The 18,676-nt window shown below is 39.1% G+C and overlaps 2 protein-coding genes across 3 annotated transcripts; both read right to left on the reverse strand.

Annotated features, from left to right (window-relative positions):
• Positions 1 to 6,434: 6,434 nt before the first annotated feature.
• Positions 6,435 to 13,362, reverse strand: LOC113018635 (H-2 class II histocompatibility antigen, E-S beta chain-like). 2 transcript variants are annotated; one of them, XR_003271829.1, is made up of 7 exons: positions 13,305 to 13,362; positions 12,944 to 13,210; positions 12,020 to 12,313; positions 11,816 to 11,929; positions 11,120 to 11,212; positions 10,134 to 10,231; positions 6,435 to 7,141 (listed from the first exon to the last, which is right to left on the reverse strand). XR_003271829.1 is itself a non-coding variant. In XM_026161826.1 (6 exons), exons 1-5 carry the CDS (start codon positions 13,354 to 13,356, stop codon positions 11,163 to 11,165), a joined length of 777 nt encoding a protein of 258 aa, XP_026017611.1. In that variant the 5' UTR covers positions 13,357 to 13,362; the 3' UTR covers positions 6,435 to 7,141; positions 11,120 to 11,162. The 2 variants fall into 2 exon arrangements, 1 of the variants encoding a protein (XP_026017611.1); XM_026161826.1 differs by lacking the exon at positions 10,134 to 10,231.
• Positions 13,363 to 14,618: 1,256 nt separating this feature from the next.
• On the reverse strand, positions 14,619 to 15,844 carry LOC113012196 (H-2 class II histocompatibility antigen, A-Q alpha chain-like). Its single transcript, XM_026152248.1, has 4 exons — positions 15,772 to 15,844; positions 15,397 to 15,639; positions 14,989 to 15,270; positions 14,619 to 14,902 (listed from the first exon to the last, which is right to left on the reverse strand). Exons 1-4 carry the CDS (start codon positions 15,824 to 15,826, stop codon positions 14,769 to 14,771), a joined length of 714 nt encoding a protein of 237 aa, XP_026008033.1. The 5' UTR covers positions 15,827 to 15,844; the 3' UTR covers positions 14,619 to 14,768.
• Positions 15,845 to 18,676: the final 2,832 nt, after the last annotated feature.

The following is an 18,676-nucleotide window of genomic DNA, read 5'->3' on the forward strand; positions in this document are numbered from 1 at the left end:
CAACAGAGACGACGTTGCAAACTATAGAAAGGCTGAACAGGAGCTGATTGATTCTGTAGAAAAATGTGCCGTGGACGGATCCTTTAAGCAGTGGAAGAATAAGGTGACTGTAACATCAAATATCAAATGTCTAGATTCCTAAAATCCGCTTCATAACGAATGTTTTTGTTGCAGTTTCCACAAGAGCTGGTTCAGAAATTGGAAGGTAAAAAGCCCTACACTGAAAACACGTTGGGATTACTGCGCTTTATACGCAATCTCCATGAGCATTAGTGAGTTAAACTAATTTACAAGTGACTCTATCTGTCTATCTATCTATCTATCTATCTATCTATCTATCTATCTATCTATCTATCTATCTATCTATCTATCTATCTATCTATCTATCTATCTACCTACCTACCAACCAACCAACCAACCAACCAACCAACCAACCAACCAACCAGTAATAAAACCTTCCTTGTTCACAGTGCCAAGGAAGCAGCCCAAATTGATGTTCTGGAATTGTTTCCTGATCTCTTTGGGAGTATTCACACATTTGCAAAAAACCAAGGCTGGAATTTAGAGACACCATTAAAGGAAATGTTTCAAAGAGAAGACAGCGAGGATATTAGCACAGTTTTGATGATGCCATCTAAAAGCACGGAGGAGTCCCTGGGTGTCCCCGTTCAAGAGTCTCAAACCAGTGAAGTCAAAGTTGTCAGCAGCCATAAAAAATAAAATAATAACTGCCAGTAGTAGCAGAGATGTCATGTCGGTGTGCCTCCTGCTGCTCTGTTAGTTCTTAAGGCATCACGACAGAAGACACTGATCTGCTGTGGTGATCCACATGTTTGCACATAGTTGCTGTTCCTCACACAGCCCTACATTTTACCAGCACTAATAATGCACCAACTTGAAGTTAGATTTGTGCCTTCATGGATTGTCAATGGATTTTAGACACGGTGTATGATTTATACTGTCTTGTGTGAAACAAGTGCCTGATGTTTTGAAAAAGTAGTTATTGATTTTTAAAAGTATGAAAGAAATAGATTAGAATTACAATTGTCTGAGTCTCTTTATTTTAATTTTGTTTTTGTGAGGTTGTGTACTGTATTCACACACAGTTATGCTACTTTTGTTTTCTGTTCTCTTTTAGGTTGTAGTTTCTAATTCATTCATACATTCATTAAGAAACACAAGAAGAAACAATGAGGTGCACTTAAAGAGTGGAACTTGGTAAGATGAGTAGCAAACAGAGGTCTAGCTCTAGAAAAAAATACCATTATATTTTTATTCAGTTAATCTTCATTGTAATGTTAATGTAGCCAGGTGGAAGGTCGATATTATGGGACATGCCACTGGATGGCGCTGTTTCTTTGGAGGTCATGCACTGTATGTATTTGAGTTCACACTTGTATTATACTATCTCTGTGGGTAAGAGGGAAAATGTACCTTGTTAACTGTTTAATCTTGGCTCTGTATCTTAGCAGGAGAAGCCATGTTTGTTTTATTTCTGTATGCGTTTATATCAGACACAAAATGACGCTAGACGTCCTTGAGTTCCAGATGCTGATAAAGTTGGGGAAATAACCTGCAGTAGCAGTGGGTTACCAGTGCACAAAGCTGTTACTGGATAAGAACTGTCTGTAACAATTTTATTTCTTTATTTTTACAACCTTTCCTTATTTTCTTCTGAGCGCTTAGATTAAAAGAACCCCAAATATAATCTGTGTTCTGGGCTGGTTAATATAGCCAGGCTACATTAACTCATGTGTGTGTGTGTGTGTGTGTGTGTGTGTGTGTGTGTGTGGGGGGGGGGGGGGGGGGGGGGGGGTTGAGGAACAGATATAGAGACATTTTTGATTTCTTCCACAAATACAAAGGTAATAAAGGAGCAGCAGTTTACACTATTATAGTTTTAAATACTTCTATTTCTGATCGCAGCCTTTCACAGATTATAAACAGAATAAATACGTTGGACATGCCTTTTGCTTTGTGGAAATTACCTCGAGCCTATGACAGATTCAAACTGTACAAACATGTATGTCACATAGTAATTGAAAAAATCTTTGTACTTAATATTAAGAGCCACAAGTGGCTTTAGTAAATATTAAGAGTTTGAGATTTTAACCATGCAGGGTTATTTTTTCTAGTGAATGGTACTGCAAATTTGCAACACATATACATTACACATATTTAAGAAACATGATTTCGTATTTTGTTTCTCGTCATGTTTTCTAAAGCAAAATATAAAGTAAACAGTAGATTGATTCTTTCTGTGTAAAATCTGTAAAACTGACTGTAGGACGTGTCCCTTCATGTTTTTTTTGTTGTTGTTGAATTTTAAATCTTTTCACCACAATACAAAGTAAAAGTAAAGCCTAGCTTTCTTTTGTTTTAGCTATTTTGCACTTTAAAGGTCTGAGAACTAAAATATAAACTACACTTTAAGTTTAATTATTATTACAAGATAGTTACAAGATAATGCAAACATGTTGAGGGATTGGCTGTGTTTGTTCAGTGAGAGAAAGAAAACAATTTTCACTTGGAGTTGAAAACTAATGTGTACGCTTATGCCTGCATTTTTATTTTGTTAAATACAAACAACATTGTAGCAAAAGTGCTGCCACGTGTCTGGCCAGAAAGAGCTGTTTATTTGGTAGTTCAATGAAACTACTGTACTACACTGCTGAGTGACTGTCTTCTGCTTGTCAAATACATTTCATTGCAATGTTGACCCTGTGCTAACTTGCATACGACTAATGAAACTGAAAGGCTTCAGATAGTTAAGTGGGAAAAAAATTGCGTTCATGTTTGCAATTTTGTCTTGTTACACAATATTTTGAATTAAATGGAACAAACAAAACACTACATTTTAGGAAATATTAATGGGTGTTTTTGTGTTTGTTTTTTGTACTACTTGGACACTAAAGTGGCCCTTCAATGAGATGATGGTGCCAGAAGTGGCCCGTAGCTCATTTGAGTTTGAGACCCCTGCTTTAGATTATATTACATACAGAAAAAAGTACTGGTTTATTATTTTAGTGGGCAAAAGAGTCAAGATTGGATCTAAAGGATGTAAATATGTCTGTGAAGGTTCTCAGTCATCCAGGTCATCGTAGTCAAAGGAGCTTGCAAAGAAAAGCGTCTGGACTTCTTTAAGTTACTTGAAGACGTTTCACCTCTCATCCGAGAAGCTTCTTCAGTTCTAAGGTCAAATGGTGGAGAGTCCCAGATATAAACCTAGTGGGAGTTTCCCCCCACAGAGGGACAAAAGGACCCCCTGATGATCCTCAGGCGATTTTCTTTGCAAGCTCCTTTGACTAAAGGATGTAAATGGAGAAGCACAGTGCATTTCTACTCAGTCTGAACACTCGACACAGCCTCATTCACACAGCTGCACACACATGATTAGGGGAAACTCAACGTTCAGTATCTTCTTTTTTCATCAAAAGACTTTCTCTGTATCTCTGCTCTGTTTGTTTTTGACTTGAAACACTAAATAAAAGTTTTACTACACATCTGTCTCTATTGTTTAATCAGCAGCTGTAATACTAAACTGTCCAAAATGTAAAAGTCTACATTTAGTAGATTTAGAGATATTTATTTCACCACTTTTAGTTAATGATACTTTATAAACCTATTCTGCTGTTTAACAAAGACAGTATCATCATGTTTAAAGCACTTTTAAATCTGACAGCAGCACTCAGTTCTCCTGCACATGTGTGATCTTGGAGTGAACTGAAGGTTCAGATGCATCTCTCAGGTCCTGTGTGGAGACTTTGCTGGACTTTGTCTGTCTGTTAAAGATGTGATTTTCAGATGCTATTCAGCTGGTGTAGATAGTGGGGGTTTAGGTCTGAAACATCTTCTTTTGTCCTCCATTCATCCAGTTTCATGACATAACTTTTTGGTACAAGGACTGGACTGAAAACGACTGAAAAGAAGAAACTTTGAAAGAGTTTTAGAAGCCTGGAGGAAAAGCAGTGCTTGTTTAATCAAATGTAATAATACACATTGTTTAAATGTCCCAAAGTAAAGAGATCTCTCTGTGAACCTTTAATTCATCACCCTCTTGTGGCAGCAGCTGGCTACTGTTATTTGCACATGTCCATTGTGGTTTTTTATCCCATTATAATTTAATACAAAACCCTTTAATTAAATTAGTGAGTTAAAGTAATATGAGAAATATTAGTGAGCGATTAGAAAGCGAGCTGAAAACAAAGCTTGATAAAGCACTACAAAGAAATGACCAGATTCTTCAAGAAAAAGAACAACTGGAAATAAACCAGAGAGAAATATGGTGCCAACTCCAAAGCATGGAGGAAAAATGCAGAGTCCTTGAAGTAAAACTTGATAAAACTGCAGTGCACACGCAGAAATATCAAGAGCTGCTTCAAGAGAAAGAACAACAGGACATAAAGCAGAAAGAAGACAAACGTTTACTCCTGGACTTTGAGAGAGAAAACCAAAAGCTGCAAGAACTTTACAAGAAAATGAACTACAAAGCAACTGAGATGGAAAGAGAGAAGGAGAAACTGCAAAAACAGTGCTCAGTGATGCAGAGTCAGCTCAATGACATGCTGACAAAAAACACCGAACTCAAGGAACTTTCAAACACCTTGAAGTGCAAAAACACTGAGGTGCAGCTGCTAAAGCAGCAGCTCGAGAAAACAAATGAAGACCTGCAGTGCAAACTTCAAGAAACCGAGAGGAAAAGTCAGCAGTTAGAAGACACTCACAACAAATTACAAGAGCGTTATACAGAGATGCAGGAGGCAAAGGTAATGCAGGAGGAAACATCTAATGAGTTGAAAGGAAGGCTTGAAGACAAACAAGCCGAATTAGAAGAAGTGGAGAAAACATGCAGGAGACTTGAGAAGGAGAATACCGAAACAATCGATCAGCTGAGAACCCTGATCCTAGAGAAAAAGGTTCTCGTGGAAAAGCCCCTGGAAAAGAAGAAGAAACGCTTCTGCTTCTTCTGGAGGAAGGACACTCCTGCTTTTTCTACTCTTTCTACTTTTTCCACTGCTGATGTCACCTCGTCTTCCTCCACCTCTGTTCCATCGTAATTTTGACCTCCCCTCTCCCTCTCTCCTGACACCTTGACACCTCTCCCTCCCCTAGCTCCCTTGAACTCCTAACACCTGTCCCATCTCCCTCCCCCCTCTCTCTCTTTTCACCCTCACTCCCCAACCAGTCCCGACAGTTGACTGCCCCCTCTAGAGCCTGGTTCTGTCATAGGTTTCTTCCTTTACAGGGAGTTTTTCCTATCCACTGTCGCACCTAGTGCTTGCTCAGAGGGGATTGTTGGGGTTTTCTCTCCTCTAGCTCTTTCCTCCTTTCTATCCCTTTCTTTTACCCTCTACTTTACACCCACCCTCCCACCCTTCTATTTCCTCAATAATTTAATAATAAACACAATTGGCTGCATTTTAAATGTGTCTGATCAATGTCTTCATTCAAGAATGAATTGTCTTTGTTACGGAGTCATGTGTATTTTGTGTTTTCCTCGGGCTGGTGATCCTCACGGTTGTTCAGCCAAGAATTCCAGATTAGCAGCAATACCTTCAATTCATTGACATTTGCAACCATTCCTTTATACACAGCATTTCAGTCAGGTCGAGGTCTGGCCCTTCCAAACAAGCCATACTTGTTTGGTCTTTTTCTAATTAAACTGTCACGAATGTTAACATTTAACATGCTGTCTGAGGCCTGTAGAGGCTCATTGCCTCATTGGCTAATGCACAAGTTTAATTCAAGGTAAGCAGAGTTTTATTGTCAACCCAACAACATGCAGTCAAGTATACAGTGCGACGAAATATCATCGTCCTGGATCAAAGGTGCAAACTGTAAAAATAAAATGGGAAAATTCAAATATACATACATACTTACAACTATTCAGAAATAAGATAATCTAAGAGTAAGTACAACAGTATTGTACTTGAACAGTGATAAGATATAAGCTCTGTCTTGAGTGTTGTTGTTGACGTTCTCTATGCACTGTTCTTGAGCTAATATGAAGGCCACATGAAGTATGAGGCCCTTTCTCAATTCTAAGTACGCAAGTACGTGCTCGCGTTCTCGGCGAGACCGAACTTGCCGAGACCGCACAGGATTACGGATTTGCCGAGAACGCGAGCACGGACTCGCGATTTGTACAATTGGAACACCAGCGTACTTGATGATGTCACAGGTCCGGAGTTTTTACTGCCGTTCCGTCTTAATTTAACTGTGAGTAACATGTTATGAAGCTTAACTTTAATCACAACCAAACCGGTTTAGCCAGGAACAAATAAAACACTGAATAAACCAAACATTAACATTTAGAAGTGATCTAAGTTACTTATATATAATGTTTAACCTCAGTAGCGAAATCTCTATTAATAAAAATAGTGTACATGTATGTCTTAATAAAAACAAGCAGGTGAGATGTAGAACGCCTTTATTTTTATTTTAGTACAATAGACAGCTACTGGGGTTTGTTTGGGGTTTTTTTAGTGTATAAATCTCTTTCTTCAACAGCAATGGGGTGAACGTAGAAGGAGCAACACACAAGCAGGTGGTTGATCTGATCCGGGCCGGTGAGCGAGAGCTGGTGCTGACTGTGCTGTCCGTTCCTCCCCAGGAGGCCGACTGCCTGGATCCCGGAGACGACGGGTCGGCCCAGTCCTGTTACGACTACTCCAACAAGCAGGCAGTGCCCATCTCCGTTCCTAGCTACAAACACACTGAACTCAACCATGAAAAGTTTGTGGTGGGTACACTCGTGCAAAAACACTTGGATGGATAAAAATGTTTTTGTAGTTGGACACAGCCAGTGACAACTCAAGGCTTATGCGATTGTTACATTCATGAGGTATTTATATTCAGGTCTGTGAGCAACCTAATGTTCTGGATATTATAAATACTATCTTGCTGACTAAAGATCACCGCCTTTTCATTTTCATTTTTCCACTTTAACTCTTCCAGGTGTATAATGTGTACATGGCAGGCAGACAGCTGTGCTCCAAGCGTTATCGGAAGTTTGTGATTCTACACCAAAACCTGAAGAGGGAGTTTGCTAACTTTACTTTCCCCAAGCTGCCTGGAAAAATGGCCTTTTTCCCTTTCAGAGCAACAGCTGGATGCACGATGCAGAGGCCTGGAGGAATATCTAGAGAAAGGTGAGGAAGAGAGAAGGACAATCAGGCTTTCTTCATAGGGCTAGCACACAAACAGTTCAATCACTTACAGTTGCCTTCCATATTGTTTGGAACAAAGATACAGCTTTGTAGTTTTGCTTCTGAACGCCACCACAGTTGATTGTAAATCAAACAAACAACACGTGATTATTCAAGGGGTTTTCCAAAACATTTGCATGACCTCTTTAAGGATTACACACATTTTTATAAACAGGACACCATTTTCAGAGGCTCAGAATTAATGTGACAATTGAATGCTAAGCAGTTTTATGGCCAGGTGGTGAAGTCGTAGATGTCATTGTATAATGACTTTTATTTCACTTACACACACACACACACACACACACACACACACACACACACACACACACACACAAAAAAAAAACTGTATCTAATATAATGTGTGTTTCATCTGCAGTGTGCTCTGTCCGAGTCATTGGAGAAAGTGACATCATGCAAGAGTTCCTGTCTGAATCAGATGAGGTAAAAAAATAAAAATAAACATGTTTTTTGCCCGTTCCCCGCCTGTGACTCACTACGCTGGGTTTGGGGTTTGTTTAACCTGAGTAGCGTAAAGACCGCTGGGGGGTTGAAAACGATGTGCCGGGAGTCCGCTGTTCTCGCGTGATCCTCGACCTCGCTGTCTGCTATGGAGCTGGCGGGTCACACACGTCTCCAAAAACGTCAGAGCACGTTTGGAAATATATGATATCTTGATAAATCGAGCAGATATTTGAAGTTTACACAGCTACATTCCTACTTGAAAATAACTTAAAAGTTTATTTTGTGACCCAGAAAGAGTAATATTTAAAAGTTTTCAGCCCCGCTCGTCCGCCATTGCCGCGTTTGAGTTTTGGACGAAATGCATTCTGGGATATTTAGCTGTACCAAGTACACACAAGTCACCACCGATGCATGCTCGATAAAACAGGCGGAGCGAGAACACATCCGGGACTTTTTCACATTCTCGGCTTGATGCGTACTTCGGATTGGAACAGTACTTGGTCTCTGACTGATGACGTTCACGAGTACACGAGAACGCAAGTACGCACAAGTACGCATATTGAGAAAGGGCCTGAATGTCTGTAACGCTCAAATCTGCATGTGGTTTATAAAAAACTGTAGTTTCCTCATTCTGAAGAGGTGAATTCAGAATGTGTGTGCGTGTCAATCAGGCTGTGTAAAGTGACAGCACTAGGCCTTTGCCATTAGTGATGTGTCGGTCGCGAATGAAACGGCTCTTAGAGCCGGATCTTTGACGTGAACGAAGTGAGCCGGTTCCTTATTGCAAGCCGTGGGGTTTCTTCTTTCTTTCTCTCTCTCTCTCTCGCACACTTTTTTCCCGCTTCACTCTGCACGCGAGCCATGTGCTTTGCACTGGGAAGAGGGGGGAGGGGCGATAGTTACACTGGCAGTAGCACAGGAACAGAGCAGGAGAGAAGGAGAGAGAAAGAGAGCCAGGGACAACAGTGTCACATTAGAAAGGTATAGTAATCATCCACAACTATTTTCAGTTGCTGATGATAAAGGATTCAGAAAGTTTATTCATGCAGGTCCATATGACAGAGAATATGCATCTTCTTTTTGTTTTCATATTATAATTTATATTTAATTGTGTTGTGGTTTGAAGTGTTTTGTGTTGTTTCACTTTAAATTTGTGTAACGGAAAGCTGAAAATTTAAATAGTTAAAAGTTGAAATGTATTATATGATTTATTTATTACAGTTTATGTGGAGTGAATAAATAAAAGTATATTTACGGTGGCCCCTAGAGACAAAGCACGTACAAATACGAACTCCAAAAGACGTAAAAACTCCATCGCATGTACAAACCCCGAAGCACGTACAAAACACAACAGAAGTGCTCCAGGATGCTAGGGCGCAGTGTTGATGTTTTGTTACCTAGTGGCTACACAAGCCAGCAAGCACCAACGACTGGATTTGGTGTGTGGTAGTAACAGGTAAATGAATTTTTTTTTTAAATATATGAGTGCCTGTGTATAAATACACAAACAACACACATATGCTTTCAATTGTGTAATTTAAGTGATCTAGGTAGCTCTGTTTTGGAAGTTCAGTTAATGCTAGGAATGTGTTTTGGAGTTTGTGCATGCTTTGTCTCTAGGGGCCACCCCATATATTTATATATAAACATATATAAATAAAACCACTTTTTTTACATTAGTAATTCCTTTTGTGCATAATTTTATATTATTGTTAATAATAAATTAATTAAAGCAACAAAACAATCTGAAGAGCCGGTTCGGAGCCGAAAGAGCCGGCTCTTTTTAGTGAGCCGAACCGAAAGAGCCGGTTCTCTAAAAAGAGCTGGAAATCCCATCACTATTTGCCAAATGGTGTAAGGCTGAAATTAAGTGCCTTTATAAGGTACTTGGCCACAGAGTGATTGGCAGAAAGCGATAACATTCCATCAAAGAACGGGTGTGCTGAAATGAGCGCCTGTGGGTTTTCAACCTGGTTTATTTCTTAGTGCTGCTGAACATCTTTTAAACAGATCAGTTCCTGTTTTACACAATGCTACCTTTGTTTTTACTAAAACTTGTTTATCCTCTTACTGTTCACCACTTAGGTGACACTATTCCCTTAAAAGTAAATACTGATACAGATTGAAGGCCGTGGCAGAGGTTTGCACTCTGAGTGCTTCTTGTTTGTTCTGAAATTGCTCACAGTCGTGCTTTTACGTTTCCTTTAACTTAACCTAATTTTTATTTTCTTTGGGGATTTTTTTGTTTCAATCATTGTTGTATTTATATAAAATTTTAATTCTTTATTCTTTTGATCCTCCTGCTGTAACACATTAATTTCTGTTGTGGGATCAATAAAGTATCTCTCTGTCTGTCTATAGAGTGATCCGTGGACGTTGTGGATTTATTATCAGGTCGGCTTCAGCTATTTTTCCAGCTGTTTAAACTTCCATACGCTGAATGTTGCTTCTTTGTATTACCTTCTGGGTACTGCATCTTCTCATATATTAGCCTTCCTTGTTGGTATAGCAGCAAGTATCCCCACCGGTCGGTCCTGTGGTAGATCTTTATTTGATGCCTCGATGGTGAGATTTTTTTTTGATTAGCATTCAAACATCTCAGTGAATACACAATAAAAATTACCACAAAGCAAGAAAGCATGAGACAAGGCTAATCAAAAGGTATTGTCTGAAGCATATGCTTATGACGCCAACCCTTTTAACAAAAGATCTTTTAGCATGCGGCTCCTGTACACAGGGCTCGAAGCAAAGAAAAAAACAAAGCAAAGCAACAAAACAAAAAAAACAAACAAAAAACAAAACAAAAAAATGTTCCACCTTCGATAAGTAACTACATCAAAGCAAAACAACCAAGAGTTTCAGTGTTATTATTATTGCTCTTTTCATTCTTGATTTATATATTTTTCTAATACTCTAGGGTTATCTTGGTTTTTTTTTTAAAGAAACATGTTCCCCTTGAGTCATATTGACTCTCTCTGACTTTAAAACAGCTTCTGAGTGCTGACGCAAAGCAAGTTATTTTGTGCTTTATACATTATCTGTGCAATTGTATATTCAAATAAATCATTAAATTTTAAGGGTATTCAGATTAATAAACAAAATGTTAGTTGGTTCTATATAGTTTGAAATAATCAGTCTCTTACTTAATTGCTAGGAAGGTACCATGTGGGTGTGCACACTGTGGGTAGCTTTTGAACCATCATATTGTGCCAGGGTTTTTCTACTTTTCCACTTTCACCACTGGTTAACTCACAGGGTTTACTGCTTAATGAGGGTTAATGCCAGTAGATACAGTGTAATCATTTTTCTATAAAATATATTACTATACTGTATAAGAGTATTAACTACATTACAAATGTATCCTCTGTCCTGTAGGGTAAAAGATGCAAAGCCCCAAACACCCACAACAGACATCATTATTCAGAGAGCTGTGATATTTGGGGCACCTTGGATGGAGCGTTCCCGTATTAATAGTGTTTGCTCAGGCTGTTAAGTTGCTCCAGCTTCAGGAGGGGATTCCACAGGAATGAACACTTGTCCTGTTAAAAACAAGAACATATTTATCATTTTAACAACTCTATTGGTCAGATTTACTACACTGTAAAAAAAAATCCTGAAAAAACAGTAATATTCCTGCAGCTGGGGCGCCAAAATAATACCATAAAAAAATAGAAAATAACTTTCTCATAAAAATACGGTTATTTTCAGTAATGACAATACAGTTTGTTGCCCTAATTTTACATGGGATTTACATGGGGAATCACAGTCTATTTGTGTAAATTTAATGCTATTCTAGAAGAACAGAACAAAACTGTAAAATACACAGTACAATACTTTTATATTAGGATTTGTTTTTACAGTGTATACAAGCAAAACTTAATGTTGTTGCAACCACAGAAAAGGCCCAATTTATGAACACAGCAATAGCAGCATACAAAAAAATGATGATGATGATGAGGCAACAGATCTACTTAATAATGATATGTGCTGTAGTAAGAATAGGAATAGGTTTTTTTTTTAGGATTCTCTTGAAAACAGAAAAGAGACGAAGTCAAGAAAGTTACTGAGTGCTGGGCACACCGAGGCTTTCAGTCTTAGATCAGAATATGTTATATTATGTACACTTCTAACAAACTCCTTACTTTGACACACAGTGATGTAGTAGATGATTCCAGATATTGCAATAACAAATCCAATCACCAGTCCACACAGTCCAACAGCTATCTGAGTTTGTTGTTCCACTGGGAGGGAGGGGTCTGAAACAGTGAGATAAAAGTGAAACTTGTAATTATGCAGCTTCAGTTTTATCTCTCTGACTTTAATTGGCATCACAGCAGCAAACTTACCCCAGACCACAAACATCGGCTCGGAGAGACCAAGGTGTTCGACCATGCAGGCAATTTTTTCTGCTGAAGTTGGGATGTACTTCAGGTGAGAATGAGTCTGGTAGCACCAGTCACCATTAGGCATCACGTCAGAGTAATTGACATCTGTGGTCACCTCCTTGCCGTTCCTCATCCACCTCATTCTGATTTGTTTTGGATAAAAGTTGTAGGCACTGCACACAAGCGTAGATGCGTGCTCGCCATTAGGCCTTTTCAAGGATTTTAGTTTGACGGTGGGTATAGTTGTCAGATTATCTGTGAAAAAATAAGTTTCATGCTTCTGATTAAGAAAAATACATTACTGCACCTTCTCTGTTCACAGATGTATTCCTCAAATGTACATAATGTAATGTATCGTGGCTATGTTGTCAATTATGGCATACTTGGGGTGGCTGTAGCTCAGGTGGCAGAGCAGGTCAGCCACTAATCAGATGGTCGGTGGTTCGATCCAGGGCTGCCTCCTGGCTGCATGCCAAATATCCTTGGGCAAGATACTAACCCCGTGTTTGCCTACTGGTGGTGGTCAGAGGGCCCGGTGGCGCCAGCCTCGCCTCTGTCAGTGCGCCCCAGTGCAGCTGTGGCTACAATGTAGCTTGCCAGTGTGTGAATAGGTGAATGACTGAATGTAGTGTAAAGCGCTTTGGGGTCCTTAGGGACTGAGTAAAGCGCTATACAAATGCAGACCATTTACCATTTACTTGGAAATCAACTGTAATGTCATGCAACTGAGCAAAACTCATAAAGCACTATTGTTATTTACAGTAAAACAAATATAATAATCTTATGTCATCAAAAATGATCATAAAAATATTTGATGTAAAAGGTTCACAGCATCAAAACCCTATTTAACATTTGATTTAAAACATTAAGAAACAAATCTCTTACCTACGGATTGGATGGCATCTAACATGTCCGTACACAACAGTTTCCTTTCGATCTTTCTTGTTAATGCATCAAAGGGATCCCTGTTCCACCATTTTGCTGCTTCAATTGAATACGCTGTGAATCCCGTCCAGTTGCCTCTTGTGCTGTTGTACTCCATCATCAAGTTCTTATTAAAAAAACTAGTTAATATGTACTCGGTTTCTTCAAAGTGTGACCCTTTGAATGTACAGCATGCTCTTACTTGGTAAAAGTCTTCATCTGTGAGAACTGAAATAAAAAGAAAGAAATGTTCTGATGTTAAAAATAATAATTACTTTAAAATTTCACTGATTTGTTCAAAGAGAAGATTTTTGCAGCTCACCTGGACTTAAAAGAGAGAAAGCCACACACAGGACAAACTTATGAGTGTTCATGTTTCGCGTGTGTTGTACGATGATTCAGGAAGAAGACTTAATCTGCAGCATTTATGTTCACCAAAACAAGGAAATGAAAGCAGATAGGCTGATATAACAGCGAAACATTTAGTGGAAACTCCCTCTATCCATTACATTTATGACAATAACTGCTAATAATTACAACTTTGCTCCTTTGTTCAGCTAGCACTTGTTTGTGCACTAATACTAGGTGAAGTGACTTATGTGGACAATCAAACTGTTGTTTGACAATCAGAAACAGTAGAGAGACGTGGGAGCATTTTGTGTTGAGACTATAAAGAAGAATGTTTTAAACTGTAGATCAAATCTGCATAAATCATAAAGATTTGACAAGTTGGTTAATTTCCTCACCAAGTTTTACTTCATGTTACAGCCTAATGTTTTCTGGCTTTCAATCTTCTGCTGTTCTGGACCTTTGGCTAAAATTTCACCTCATTGTTGTTCTGTTAGATTTTCTAAATAGATGCTAAATAGATGAAAAATTCATATAAAGAGACCGATATTAACCTGACTCTAGCAGCAAATGAATGTTTAGAGGTTAAAATAGATTACAGAATTCAGCCTACAGAAAACGATATGCTTTCACTTTTCTTACAGCTCTTGTGAAAAACATTACTGAAGTTTTCTTTTCAGTAAAGTGAACTGTATCACAAAACCTCATATTCTGTTGCAAAAAAAAAAGGCACCCAAATAATCTCTGCAACTAACTACAAACTTCTTACAAACTATTTTTCATTTCTAGTAATTTTCCAGAATGTATTCACTTGTATCGATTTATTTACATATTTTTTTGAACTTAGTTTTCACATCCTTGTTAATAATAGTGGAGTAAGTAATAATACTTATGAAGTGTAATGACTTACAATCAGGTAGACGTCTCAGCAACAATGTGTTTAATATGTTTATAGATACATTCTTTTTTTCTAGTCTGGTTTTTAGTTTATTTCAGTTGAAAGAAAAACAGCATAGTTTTTTTCAAGTTTCATTCTACTTGACATAATGCACCTAATATGATTTTAGAGTGATGGATTATTAATAAGGCATATTTCAATGCTAGAATACCAGTAATGCAGACTTCAAGCTCTGCACTAATGCTACGAACCAAAAATGTGCAGCAGCGCGTCACGTCTGTAAATGTCTGTGGGAAAAGTGCTGATATCACCGTTCAGCTTTATTGCACAGTATGAAAGCGAAAGGTTTATTATAGAAACACTGACATATCAGCCAAAGAACGATGGTTTTATTTTTAACAGCATATGAGCCATTAATGCCATTACACAGGTGATGCAAATACGAGACAGTTCAGGTCTGTCAGTAACCACAGAGGAAAGTTATGCCTGCTGGAAACAAACGAAGGATTATGCAGCTCTATACAATATGTAGTATACATCTCAAGCAGTGGGACCAGAGTGCACTGCTTTAAAAAAAAAGCAGGTTCCTAAGAAAACTCCAAGCAATCCAAGACTCAGGCCAAATCCACAGAAGACAGCTGGACCATTGCTGATCTCCTCTGTTTCAACCATCTCTAGAGAACAGCAGAAAGAAATGATGAATTCTAAACATTAAATCATATTATATGTGCTAAAATATCTGAAGCTTCTTTGTTCTCACCCCAAAACTTGGTCTGAGGCTCGTCCATTGCTTCATGTTCCACAGTGCAACTGTAGATGTCTCCTTTCTCTGGCACAAAGTTGAGGTAGGACAAAACATAAGCAGTCCCATCAGGATTGGACAAAGTTTTGATGAAAGGGTCTTCCATTGTTACTTCTACATCATTCTTGGTCCACTTAATGTTGATCGAAGGAGGAAAAAAGCGGTTGATGAAGCAGATGAGGGTATTATCTTCCCCTGTTATCACTTCATTTCTGGAGTAGATGATGAATTCTGGTGGCTCTAAATTAAATGAACACATGATTTGCTTAAATTCAACTTTCTGGTTTAAAAAAAAAGATCTAAAAAAACTTGCAGCATAAACAGTGAAAACTGAACAGGAAACATAACAGTTTGAGTTTCACTGACCTTTTTTCTTTATTACAGACTTGTCTGGCTTCCATCTGTACATGTCATTTTTGCACATGCTTCGATATAATACTGCATATTTGTAAGCGTCGGGTGAACGAAAACTTGTGGGAATTTTGCTCTCCCAAATCAGAAGATCTTTTTTAAAGTCTGCATAGTATATTTCATCACCATCAAATGCTGTACAGATTTGAGTATCACTAGAGTCAAAACATCCATAGATGTGACAAAGTGTATGACTTCCTAGGATCAAGTGACAACACAGTTAAAAACACAGTGTTAAAATACTCTAAATTACAAACAAATAAATCATAAATAAATCTTACACGATGAAAGTTATAGATGAACCAGTAATGGGGAAATAATGATACCTACCTTCAGCCTCGACACAGGCTGCTGTAGACAAAATAAATATAATTTTAAGGAACATGTTCAGTCTGTACTTCGCGGTGTTCTGCCTTGTGTCTGTCGCCTTATATCAAAGTTGACGGTGATACAGGACAACTTCCTCATTGTTAAACAAATCATATAAATGTTGCTGGGCAGAACAGGAGGAGGGGAGGAGTCAAATAGAATTTGCTGAACAACTTAAACTAAGATAAATACAGTTTATGGAGCAAAAAAACAAATCCAGATAAATCCATTCACTGTGGTTACATTTAGAATTGAATTTTTTTTAAATTGTCATTTGTAATTTATGCTTAGAAATATTTGATCATTTGCATGCTGATAAAAATCACATTCTTATTAGGCCTGATTAGATTCTGTGTGCACTTGTGCACCATGAGATGAGAGGAAGCAGCCTCGACATTATAATTTCCATTATAGCTTTAGGAACTAGATTGTTCTGTTTCTTAGAGGTGCAAGACTTCCCACCTTCAAATGTGCATTTGATATATGACCTATTGCAAGTTCCTGTTTTTATAGTTTAGCAAGACGCTTACTTTTGCTTTTCTGCATACCTCAAACACACAGTTTAAGTTCATTGAAAGGTCGAATGTCTATGTATAGTATGGCCGGAAACACATACACACATGCACCTACACACCCACACACACAGAGAATACAGACACTGGTGTTGTTCAGATATGTCTGCTTAAGACTGTCATGTGTATTTGAAATTGCATATTCATGAATGATTGCTTGCTGACAATAAAAAGGGCTGTAGCAAAGGAATCAGTTGGAGCTGACTAAGGACAGGTGAAGGCCTGGGCTGACTTCCCTCGCAAGCCACAAATACAAAAGATCTCTGTCTTGCCTTGTTTTGTTGTGCAGTTATTGAGTGTCTCGTGTTCCAGCGGGGTTTATGCCTAGATAAACCCAACATAAATTGGTCCTTCGAGCCAGAGTCCAAAATCTACGTTCACCGAGGAGGAGACTGACACACCGAAAAGTCTGAAGTCCCGAGGTGTAAGTTCGCCACCAGGCCGGTGACAGAGCATCTGCTCTTCCCCTCGATGAATGCTGATAGGAGTCTTTGCCACTGTGTTAGGCTGCATTGAAAGAGCATATATATATATATATATATATATATATATATATAGATAGATAGATAGATAGATAGATAGATAGATAGATAGATAGATAGATAGATAGATAGATAGATAGATAGATAGATAGATAGATAGATAGATAGATAGATAGATAGATAGATAGATAGATAGATAGATAGATAGATAGATAGATAGATAGATAGATAGATAGATAGATAGATAGATAGATAGATAGAAATTGAGAACAATAGTGTGCAAGTTATAACAGTTGTGGTTGTTTGGTTGATTAGTGCAAATTACAGCGCTGATGTAAACCACTATGTTTGTAAGGATTACTTTTGATTTTAATTCTGACAGCTGCAGGGAGGACGGACCTGTGGACACAGTCCTTCAGGCATTTAGGATGCAGCAGTCTGTCACTGAAGGAGCTTTGCAGTTCAGCAACGTTACATGCATGGGCTGGAAGACTCTGTACAAAATATATATGAATATACGCTCAACAAAAATATAAACGCAACACCTTTGTTACTGCTCCCATTCCCCATGGGATGGACGTAGAGACCTAAAATTCATTCCAGATACACAATATAACCATCCCTCCCAAACAGTGGTCACAAATCAGTCCAAATGTGTGGTAGTGGGCACATCTGCTATATTGAGATAATCCATCCCACCTCACAGGTGTGCCACATCAGGATGCTGATCTGACATCATGAGTAGTGCACAGGTGTACCTCAGACTGCCCACAACAAAAGGCCACCCTGGAATGTGCAGTTTTGTCTCACAGCAAAATGCCACAGATGCCACAAGCAATGAGGGAGCGTGCAATTGGCATGCTGACAGCAGGAATGTCAACCAGATCTGTCGCCCGTGCATTGAATGTTCATTTCTCAACCATAAGCCGTCTCCACAGGCGTTTCAGAGAATATGGCAGCACATCCAACCGGCCTCACAACCGCAGACCTCGTGTAACCACACCAGCCCAGGACCTCCACATCCAGCAGGTTCACCTCCAAGATCGTCTGAGACCAGCCACCCAGACAGCTGCTGGAACAATTGGTTTGCACAACCAAACAATTTCTGCACAAACTGTCAGAAACCGTCTCAGGGACGCTCAACTGCATGCCCGTCGTCCTCATCGGGGTCTTGACCTGACTCCAGCTCGTCACCGTAACAGACTTGTGTGGGCAAATGCTCACATTCGATGGCGTCTGGCACGTTGGAGAGGTGTGCGCTTCACGGATGAATCATGGTTCACATTGTTCAGGGCAGATGGCAGCTGAGAATGTCCCAGTTCTTGCATGGCCAGCATACTCACCGGACATGTCACCCATTGAGCATGTTCGGGATGTGCTTGACCGGCGTATACGACAGCGTGTACCAGTTCCCACGAATATCCAACAACCTCGCACAGCCATTGAAGTGGAGTGGACCAACATTCCACAGGCCACAATTGACAATCTGATAGACTCCATGCGACGATGTGTTGCACTGCATGAGGCAAACGGTGGTCACACCAGATACTGACCGGTTCTGGGTCCCCAGACTCCCAATAGCGCAAAAAACTGCACATTCCAGGGTGGCCTTTTGTTGTGGGCAGTCTGGGGTACACCTGTGCACTACTCATGATGTCAGATCAGCATCCTGATGTGGCACACCTGTGAGGTGGGATGGATTATCTCAGTATAGCAGATGTGCCCACTACCACACATTTGGACTGATTTGTGACCACTGTTTGGGAGGGATGGTTATATTGTGTATCTGGAATGAATTTTAGGTCTCTACGT

This window comes from Astatotilapia calliptera, chromosome 3 (assembly GCF_900246225.1).
Source record: "Astatotilapia calliptera chromosome 3, fAstCal1.2, whole genome shotgun sequence".
NCBI lineage: Eukaryota > Metazoa > Chordata > Actinopteri > Cichliformes > Cichlidae > Astatotilapia > Astatotilapia calliptera.